We start from the raw sequence: 11,556 nt of genomic DNA, 5'->3' as shown, positions 1-11,556 counted from the left end.
AGGCTCAGTGTAAAAAAATAATCTCCCTTTCTATATGTTTAATTTTTTTTATTTTAATCATTTGTTATATAATGAAAAAATTCTCATCTTATGCAGCGATTGTGGTGTATTTGTGGCTGCATTTGCAGAGTATGTTAGCCTTGGAGATTTGGCAATCCCAAAGGAAGATCTTTCTGATATTGACCAACACCGTAGACGCTATGGAGCTCTACTGTGAGACTATGCAACAAAGAAGCAAGAAGATGGGTCAATCAGTGAGAGTGAGGTTACTGGCAGGCTAGCAAGGAGGAAGGGTGCTCCGGCAAAAAACGAGAGGACTAGAGTGCAACGAAAGAAGAAATAGACTATTGTGTTCCTAGTTTGGTCTGTGAAATTTGGTAGTTGAATTGGAAAACAATGTAGGAAATATGTCGTTTTGGTTTTCTACAACACTTTTTGTTGATTACATTATACTCGAGTACTCTGATTACATTTTTACAGCAACAACTTTGTCTTACAATTTGACTTTAATCTTCAAGTTATTTTTATAAATACCTTCAAGTGCCAAGTAATATCTGTATATAACTGTCATTTGTTACACAGCAGAAAGATAAAATAAATACAGGAATCATATAAATAATTTAGCCATTTTTTATCAACAAGGTTTATCAAAAAAATTCAATTTATCTACATTTAAACTACGTCAAACTACATTTTAACTACAATTCCTCTACATATGAATAACAGGACTACAGTTCTAACACAGTTAAACTACATATTCACTACAATCTGGATACAATTTACGTTGAATGCATTCTTTATTAATATCAGTTTTTTGTATACAGTAAATATTAAAGTTTAACTATTCTATAAAAAAAAGACAACTTTAGATGCTTGACAGAATACATAAAAACATAAATAGTGCAAATACACAAATTGATGTTTATACTTCTTATTCATCTTCAAAAACTTAAACAATTACATAAGAAAATCCGATAATTTGAGCTCACTAACATTTATTTTGAATAACTATTCTAACTACATGATATTCATTTCTTTTTCGGCGCATTCTTGCAAGTTCTTTTGTTATGCCCTTCACCTCCACAATTACCACATGACACCTTGTATTTCTTTGACTTTATTTCATCAAATGTTTTATATCTTTCCTTGTGAGGTCTCCCTGGCTGCCTTTTATCTCCCGCCGGTGGCTTTACTACCTCATCCAAAATATGTTGTGGCACTTCCCATTTGCCTTCATCAGGAAGAGGATTTACTGGCATTTCATAGGTAAGCAGAAGGCTCTTCCTTGTGTAATACGGAGAGCAATAGTTTTCGTATGTTTCATTCCTATGCCTTAATGCTGCCAAAGCATGCGCACATGGAAGTTCATCAAGTTGGAATTGTCCACAACTACATTTCTTGTTTTCTAGACACACAATGTACCCCTTCACACCATCTAACACAGTATGTATATGATCTGTTGAAGCCCTCACCTACAATTGAAGACCAAACAGAAATAATAATACATCAATCATTAAAATGGATTATCAACAATTTACCTACAAATCAGCAACAAATATATTACAGCTCATCTACAAACTATTATTACCGACAATTTGACTACAGTTTAACTACAATCTGGAAAAACTGCAGCTAGTACTTTTTTGATTCTACTGCACCAAAAAAAATATCTTACCCTTAGTTTCTGAGATAATGTACTGTTGTCTTCCAATTCTTTGTTGTATTTGTGACCAAGGTATGTGAAAGTACCCTTTGCCTTCGATAACTTTTCTTTTGTCCAACGTTCAAGAAGAGTCCTCATATACTCAAATAGATCAAATATTGGAAGCTCTCTTGCATCTTTTGTTACAGCATTCAATGACTCGGCAATGTTTGACGTCATAGTAAAAGTTCTATTTACCGTTGCATGTACTCTTGACCATCTATGATAGCCAATATCATATAGGTAAGACTTTACACGCAGGTCTACCTCTTCAATCTTCAACATCCTTTCATTAAATTCATCCATAGTGTATGACCGTGCTGTAGCAAAGTACAATTCATGTAATTGTAGATGTCCCTTCTTGAATTTTGACCTTATATTTGTCCATATATGCCACATGCAAGAGTAGTGTGCCAATCCCGGATAGACAACTGATGTTGCCTTCAGTATACTCTCATGCCTATCTGAAACAACACACATTGAAGGTCTTTCACCATATGCCTCCTTGAATTGCTCAAAGAACCACTTCCAAGACGCGTCGTTTTCAGAATCAACCACAGCATATGCCAAGGGAAAAATAGTACCTACATTTTTAAGACATAAAATATGATTAAATAATAACTACAATATATATTAAGAAATATAGACATGTTAACTACATTCTTTTATATAACTACAAAATAACTACAACATAACTACAATTTAACTGCATTTTAAAGTCTGTCTACAAAATAAGTACAAAATTATCCATTATTTACCTACTGCATCCATGGTGCTTGTTGTCAGCATAATCCCCCTGTAGGCTGACTTTAAGAATGTCCTATCAACCACTACTACCGGCCTACAATGTTGCCAACCATTTATTGATGTACAAAGAGCAACAAATGCGTATAAGAAGCAATCATCTGCTGCCTTCTTCAATTTAACAACAGAACCAGGATAATTCTTCTCAAGAATATAAAAATATTTGGGTAATTTGTTGTAGGAGTCACACGGATTCCCTCTCAAAAACTGTAAAGCTTTTTCCTTTACTCTCTATGCTTGCATGTAGCTTAGGTTCAGTCCATGTTCGGATAACATGTCAGCTTGTATGTCCTTTGGTGTGTAAACAGTCTTAGGATCACAATACTTTGGAACGACCATGCTACCAAGTACTGCTGCAGTACGTTTGCGCTGTATGAATGTTTCGTCCATTAGGCAGCATGTGTGTTGACGGCTGAAACTTCTTATCTTGAACATTGCCGAATCATTAATTGACGTTGCCTTGAAATGCCATTTACAGCTTTCAGCAACACATATAAGCCAGTAGCTACAAAAGAAATACAATATTTACACAAATTTATGAAAAAAATACAATTAACTACAAATTGACTATAATTTAACTACAATTTATAAAACCCACCTATCTTCAATCATACACTGATTTTGCTGATATATTATCCACAAATAACTACATACCTTCTATGACTAGATCTTTTTACTCTGAACTGGAACTTGTGCATCACTGAATAATTCTTCATTGCAGCAGCTACTGTTTGCTTGTCCCGATAAACTTGTCCTTCTTCAATATATGTTTGCGTAGATTCAGTTATTATTTCACTTTGATATTCCTCTATAGCTGGTGAGGATGGAAATTCAAGTAAGTTTAGGGATCCAGACGAACCTGCAAATAATAAATTCATAAATGTAGTTTCTATGTAGATAATTTTGAAAGCAACATTGCTTTATCCTTTTCAGTACTATGTGAGCTTTGTAGTTTAATTGTAGGTAATTGTAGTAATATTGTAGATAACATAGTAACACCATAACTCTCTGCAATGTCGAATCAAACATACCTGCACTGGTGCTTTCATTGTTGATTGCCAATTCCATATTGAAATCTCTTACGCTTATACATAAAGGATACGAACCTAAGTTTTTATTCTCCTTTTTGGTTTCCATGTAAGCACGAACCCCCATATCATTCCTAATCTCCATTGGAGGACAATTCTCGTTCACAATGTATTTGATTTCTATAATTTTATCCGATGTATCAATCGATAATTGTTCTGCAATTGTAGAACTGAGAATTCCGTAGTTTGCATTATCATCTACCACAATGGCATCAACTTCAAAATCTCTAAATCTGCCATAGTTATCCCAATTACCATTCGATTTCAGCATTATTGGGATTTTTGACATGATTTCGTGTAGTTGATAGGAAAAAAGACAAAGAAGAGATATAGTTTCTACAATTTGAATACTGATATCGACGAAGAGCAATTTTGTACAATTTGAGACGAAGAACAGATATAGTCTCTCTTCAGTAATTGTACAATTTGATTGCGTTTTTTGTGAGATCTCTTTCTGTTGAGGAAGGAGAGAATTACGCAACTGGTGCCTTCATTAGGAAGAGAGATCTCCTTCATTTCAAAATTGGAATAAAATCCTTGACAAAATCACATCAGATTTGGTGCCTTCATTTTAGGGCTTTTTTAATGGCAAAATCTACCTATTTTTGGATTGGTATATAATTTGTAGTAAAAGTGTGGACTACATGGGTAAATAACAAATTATGAACATTTTTGGTAATAATATTTGATATATGGTATAGATAGGTAAAAATCCCAATACAAATTCCCCACATCCTCAGCTCATACTAAATGGGCTTAAACTTTAATCAGAGTCTATAGAGCCTAACGGCCTAAAAGGAGGCCTCGAAGAGGGCTTACTTTCTCCGTCCATTAATTGGTTGGGCCGATAAATTAGAGTTGATATGTTATTGAAATTTGCACGCTTTAATTTGGAATGAATACGAAAGACTAAATTAATAGAGTAACTTTTTGTTAAGTCTAGCTAGCTAGCCATCGAAACTAAAAACATTAGACAAAGAGTATTGCAACTACAGTACAATGGAGTATAAAATAATGGCTAGGCTTTATATGAAAAAATAAGATAGTGCAACAAGTTTTCAGTTCCTCTATTATGGAACAAGTATTTACAAACAAATTGCGGACAAAATACATATTGTCCAAATTATTTCATTCTAACTACTTGAGAATCAAACTTGTGTTCTTTATTACAACGATTTTTGTGTATTTCTGAATATTTTAAGTATACGTGACTCACAGAGGAGGACCAATGTTATCAGGTGAGGGATCACCTACGCCCGAAAAGTTTGACAATTTTTTTATAAATACATATATATATTTTTAAAAAATACTAATATATTAATAGTGACACCCCGTATACAAAGCAAACTTTGGTTGAAAGCAAAAATGTACCCTTAACCTTCAAATTCTGCGTCCGCCACTGGCCCAACCAATTCTATCATAATGTTAGTATAAAACTTCTTTAAACTATCAGTAAATATAGTTTCAATTTTTATTTAATTATTATCAAATAAAAGTGACCTCAAACTCTTCGTTTTAGTTCTCAATTATTCTCTCCCAACAAAGAGAAGTGGAACAAAAAGTTTTACTCCAATGTTAATGGCTTCGAACCAGAATAGCTTCAACAAAAGCATAACACATGCCAATCCCACAACCATATTCAGTGAGGTCCGCCGCAAAATATCATTTCGGAAGAAAAAGTTGCCGGCGGTGCGGCTCGGAGGAGGAAAGAAGCACCGGCGAAGAATTTCTATAGCGAAGATTTTCCGGCGAGTCCGACTGAAGTGGCTGAAGTTGCACTACTTACGTATGCTGAAGAAGATTAAGGAATATTATGGGTCTTTGGTGAAAGACATAAGGGAAGGTAACGAAGCAATTGATGCCTTTCAGCGACGGCTCTTATTTGAAACTTCGTTTGCTATTCCGGTGATGGGTCTTTCCTTCAATACTTTTCCCAACCACCATATATAGCAGTTGAATGTGACATTTTTCTAACTTCTATGTGAACGCGAGATATTTTGAGCAAAAATCTGCTCATATATTTTGGTTGAAAGGTGAACAAAAATAATCTTTTTGTTAAGTACATATTTTAGTTCATTTGAAATATTGTTATCGTTGAAATTAAGATGTGCAAGGTAGCAAAAAATACAAATTTCTTCTTACTTTGCTTAACAAGTTATACATAATTATATTATTACTATCCATCCGATTTATAATAAGTGATTTTTTAGTCTTTAACACATTCCATAATAAAATACTAATTCCTAAAAAAATTGTATTTTGATTATATTATCGATAATTAAAATTTATATATTGTTAACTTTAACACTTTGGATAATATGTAAATAAGAGCAAATTTAAAAATAAAATAAAATTAATGCCTTTTTAATTATGTAAAAGGATATTTATTTTGATCAAAATTAAAAATTTAAAAAGTCACTTATTATTATGAAACACAATTAAGTACTATATTTTTATTGGACTATTTTTCTAGATCGCCTGATGTTTACTTTCATTGTTTGCAATGTTCAGGAGGTCATGCATATATTGTGTATATGTCGTAGCTTTTTATGCAAGAACATTTGTGAAAAAAATTCTCTATGAATTACTTAAAAGTAGACTTGAGACGAAATTATTTATAGTATAAGCATGATCAAGTTGTGTAATTTAAAAAAGTGCGGGTAAATTATATTAGTTGTACAAATATAGGAGAGAGACAAAATATTGTATATGAAGGTGAATATTTACATAAGTTGATCAATTTGACAGTTCAGAAATTAACTTACTTATTATAATTAAAAAAGGAATCATGTGTCGGCTGCAAGTATTTTATAAAACCATTATAAATATTATTGCTGTTATCAGCGCTTTCGTCACTTCCGATTGTGTTAAAATTGATGATCTCGATTCTCGAATATTTATCCATAGGACTAGAGTACAAAAATTTAGTCTTATTTGGATAAGATTTTAATATCTCATTATCAACTATCTTACATATCTAACCACTTAAATAAGCACCAAATGGCACATGCTTCAATCACAAAATGTGATAAGAAACAAACAGCTGAAAGACAAGTAGTAGACACCACAGGAATTAATAATTTAGTCTTCTAACTGTTTCTAGTAGCTTGACACTTGCATCAGAAAATGATCCTCTACTTTATTTATTTTTTATCAGTACTATATAACGGAGTGCTCGAAGTTAAATATTAATCCAAAGCTAGCTGCCTTTTGAATAGGTAACCGTATATGTCTTGAGAAAAAAGTAAAAAAAAAAAAAAAAGGATTCGGAGGTTTCCGGAAAGTGGAGTTGCTCGGCGTTTTGTGACGACCCAAAATATCATCTTTAAATTAAATAATTATTTCGATATTTTAAGATTTTGAAAACGGTATCAATAATTCCTCGACTTGCGTGCGCAGTCCATATAATTTTTCGGAAGGGTTTTTATGTAAAAAATGGATTAAATTGTGAATTAGAGCTTTAAAACTCAATTGGGTTGACTTCGGTCAACATTCTGAGCAAACGAACCGGGATCCAAGTTTTGACCAATCCGTAGTTCCGTATCGTGATTTGGGACTTGGTCATATGCCCGAAATCGAATTCGGAGGTCCCTAGCTCAAATTATCGTCATTTAACGGAATCTAGAAATCTAAAGCTAAAGATTTCTTAAGTTTGATAGGAGATTTGACTTTTGAGCAGACGATCCCGTAATGGAATTTTGATGATTCCAATAGTTTCGTATTGAGATTTTGGGCTTAGGAGCGTGTTCGGATTTGGAAGTCCGTAGGACAATTCAGCGCATTTTGGCGAAAGTTGAAAAATAGAATTTTTTTAGAAAGTTTGACCGAGAGTTGACTTTTTGATATCGGGGTCAAAATACGATTCTGAAAATTGGAACAGCTCCATTATTTCATTTATGACTTGTGTGCAAAATTTGAAGTCATTCCGGATTGATTTGATATGTTTCGGCGCAAAAATATAGAAGTTGAAAGATTTGAAAACTCATAATTCAAAATTCATAATTTCGGCGTTGTTTGACGTGGTTTGAAGCCTCAATTAAGTTCGTATTGTATTTTGGAAAATGTTGGTATTTTCGGACAAGATCCCGAGTGGCTCGGATGAGCTGCGGATGGGGTTCGGATAGTTTGGCGCCTTGTTGAAGGTGCTGAAATTTCTGCAGAAGCTATCTTTGGCAGCAACTACTGCAATCGCAGAGCCTACTTCGTAAGCTTATATCTCGAAATCTATAAGGCATTTGTAAATTTGCAAATTATAAAAGTTGTAGACCTTGCATCCTAGTTTTCAGAAAGCTAAACCATTAATCATTTGGATATGTGCACAGAATGTTATGATCGATTGAATAAAGGCTGATAATGTTGTATTGAAATTTTTCCAGAACTTTCTGATGCGAGGACGATACTTTGAAAGCTTATATCTCGAAATCTATAACAAATCTGAAAATTTGCAAAACATGAAAGTTGTAGCCCTTCCAACCTCCACTTCCAACCAAGAGGTTGTGAGTTCGAGTCTCCCCAAGAGCAAGGTGGGAAGTTCTTGGAGGGAAGGATGTTGGGGGTCTATTTGGAAACAGCCTCTCTACCCTAGGATAGGGGTAAGGGCTGCGTACACACTACCCTCCCCAGACCCCACTAAGTGGGATTATACTGGGTTATTGTTGTTGAAAGTTGTAGCCCTTGCATTCTAGTTTTCATAACGTTAAATCGTTCATCATTAGGACATTTACACAGAAAGTTATGATCAATTGAATAAAAGCTAGTAAAGCTGTTTCTAGTAGACTTTTAGTAACGTCTTTTAGTGACGAAAATGGCTTTTAGTGACGGATGGGCAGAAACATTTAATCACAAAAATCAGTCACTTTGTCATTTCGTTTAGGAATTTTTGGAGCTCGGTTCTTGGGCGATTTTCACGTGAAAACATTGGGGTAAGTGTTCCTTATCCTATATTGATTATATTTCATGATTCCATACGCATTTACATCATGAATCCATGAATTTATGGAAGAAAAATCAGATTTTTAGCCAAATCTTCCAAAAACAAAAATTTAAGATTCGAAAGCCAATCCGATGTCGGATTTTGGTAAAATTTGTATGGTTGGACTCGTGGTTGGATGGTGGTTCATATTCCATGACTTTTGTCGTATTTCGAGACATGGGCCCCATAGGCATTTTTGGGTTAATTTCGGATTTTGTTGGAAAATTAATATTTTCATATGGAATTAATTCCTATAATATGTATTGAATGAATCGAGTTAATTGTGACTAGATTCGGGACATTTGGAGGCCGATTTTAGCGACAAAGGCATTTCGGAGTAGGATTTTTGCTTGGATTGAGGTAAGTAAAGCTTGTAAATGTTGTCTTGAGGGTATGAAACACCGGATTTCACATCGTTGTGCTACTTTGAGGTGACGCACACGCTAGATGACGAGCGTGGAGTCGTGCACCGTTGGGGAATGTGACTTGGTCCGTCCCGCACAACTGTTAAGTCACGTATTTGATTTGAAACCTTTTGATATTCCATATTTTAGAGATTGATATTATATTTTGGGATGTATGCCATGTTTGGGGGCCTTGTGCCGACCTGTTGAGACCCTTAGGGGCACTTTCACTATTTTTCCTCACTCTATTTATTTTGAAAGCATATCCTCAGTCATGTTTTACATGTTTATTGTTTAAATCTGGTTTTATCACTTTACTTCTTAAAATGTGAAAACTGTTTGGGCTGAGTTCCCTGTTTTACTGATGGTCCAAGTGATCGTGAGGTTGATGGCTGAGATAGACCGAGGGTCTGATTGTGAGGTCGATGACTGAGATAGGCCGAAGGTCTGATTGTGAGGTTAATGACTGAGAGAGGCCGAGGGCCTGGTTGTGAGGATTATATATTTATGGATCGGGCTGCACACCGCAGCAATATATATTGTTGCAGTATGCAGCCCGATCCAACATATCGCTGCAGCGTGCAGCCCGATCCATATACATACATACATACATACATACATACATACATACATATATATATATATATATATATATATGCAGCAATATAGCGCTTGGGCTGTAGGAGCCCCTCCAGAGTCTACACACCCCCAGTGAGCACAGTCGACTATATATATATAGATCGGGTTGCACACCGCAGCGATATATGGATCGGGTTGCGCACCGCAGCAGTTACTATATGGTACTTATTGAGTGTGAGTGCTGAGTGTGAGCGCTAATTGATGAGAGTTGAGTCTCGAGTGACTGGGAGGCTTGCCCGAGGGGCTGTATACATATATGAGTGTCGCTTTGCCCGAGGGGATTATTTTTATGTAATTGATGTTTCCACTCCTCTTTATAGTGAGCCTCTGTTGAAAATGTTGAACAAATGCTTTTAAACAACTTTCATTTAAGCTTGAGTTTTTTTATGAGATATTCGGGATTCGATCACTGATTTGGCTTTGTTGTTTCCACTGAGATTTTTATGTTATGAGGTGTTTATGATTCCTGTTTTGCCTGAGGGGCTGTATATGAACTATGTTTTGCCCGAGTGGCTGATTATGATTTTTATCTCTTTAATTATAAATGTTATTGATCCCCTACTGAAACTGTTGAAAATCATTTTTAAATGATTTTTACCAAAGCTGAATTTTAAATGAGACGATTTCGTATTCTGATTTGAAAGCCTGTTGTGCTTATTGAGTTTATCATAAATGTGGATTCATTGTTGCCTACTGCCCAGTCTTTATTTACTCTTATTACTTACTGGGTTGGAGTACTCACATTACTCCCTGCACCTTGTGTGCAGATTCAGGTATTTCAAAACTCGGTAGCGTGTGTTGATTGCTTAGAGGCGGAGTCGTCGACCCAAAATATCATCTTTAAATTAAATAATTATCTTGGTATTTTAAGACCTTAAAAAGTGGTATCAATAATTTCTCGACTTGCGTGCGCAGTCAATATAATTTTTCGGAAGGTTTGTATATGAAAAATGGATTAAATTGTGAATTAGAGCTTTAAAACTCAATTGAGTTGATTTCGGTCAACATTTTGAGAAAACGAACCCGGATCTAAGTTTTGACCAATCCGGTAGTTCGGTATCGTGATTTGGGACTTGGTCATATGCACGAAATCGAATTCAGAGGCTCTTAGCTCAAATTATCGCCATTTAAAGGAATCTAGAAATCTAAGGCAAAAGATTTCTTAAGTTTGACCGGAGATTTGACTTTTGAGCAAACGACCTCAGAATGGAATTTTGATGATTCAAATAGTTTCGTATTGTGATTTTGGACTTAGGAGCATGTTCGGATTTGGATTTGGAAGTCCGTAGGACAATTCGGAACATTTTGGCGAAATTTGAAACTAGAATTATTTTTGGAAAGTTTGACCGAGAGTTGACTTTTTGCTATCGGGGTCGAAATACGATTCGAAAAATTAGAACAGCTCCATTATGTCATTTATGACTTGTGTGCAAAAATATAGAAGTCATTCCGGATTGATTTGATATGTTTCGGCGCAAAAATATAGAAGTTGAAAGATTTGAAAACTCATAATTCAATTCGATGTGTGATTCATAATTTCGGCGTTGTTTGAGGTGGTTTGAAACCTCAATTAAGTTCGTATTATATTTTTGGAAATGTTGGTATTTTCGAACAAGATCCCGAGTGGCTCGGATGAGTTTCAGATGGGGTTTGGCGCCTTGTTGAAGCTGCTGAAATTTCTGCAGAAGCTGTCTTTGGCAGCAACTACTGCAATCACAGAGCCTTATTCGTAAGCTTATATCTCGAAATTTATAAGTCATCTGTAAATTTGCAAATCATAAAAGTTGTAGCCCTTGCATCTTAGTTTCCAGAAAGCTAAACCATTAATCATTTGGATATGTGTACAGAAAACTAAAATTGACCCATTTTTTCAAATCCAAACTTCCTCTTTTTTAAAAAAAATATCCTAGGAGAAAATTCGTCAGACTAGGTTTTCTATCTTAGGAG

General features: G+C 34.8%; 1 protein-coding gene across 1 annotated transcript; it reads right to left on the bottom strand.

The window, feature by feature from the left end:
- Positions 1 to 1,028: 1,028 nt before the first annotated feature.
- LOC142182229 (uncharacterized) lies at positions 1,029 to 3,883 on the bottom strand. The gene is made up of 6 exons (XM_075256343.1): positions 3,538 to 3,883; positions 3,161 to 3,365; positions 2,781 to 3,011; positions 2,461 to 2,543; positions 1,676 to 2,286; positions 1,029 to 1,472 (listed from the first exon to the last, which is right to left on the bottom strand). Exons 1-6 carry the CDS (start codon positions 3,881 to 3,883, stop codon positions 1,029 to 1,031), a joined length of 1,920 nt encoding a protein of 639 aa, XP_075112444.1.
- Between the last annotated feature and the right edge of the window lie 7,673 nt (positions 3,884 to 11,556).

Source organism: Nicotiana tabacum, chromosome 6 (genome assembly GCF_000715075.1).
Source record: "Nicotiana tabacum cultivar K326 chromosome 6, ASM71507v2, whole genome shotgun sequence".
In the NCBI taxonomy this organism is placed as follows: Eukaryota; Viridiplantae; Streptophyta; class Magnoliopsida; order Solanales; family Solanaceae; genus Nicotiana; species Nicotiana tabacum.
This window is presented reverse-complemented; position numbering and strand designations above follow the sequence as displayed.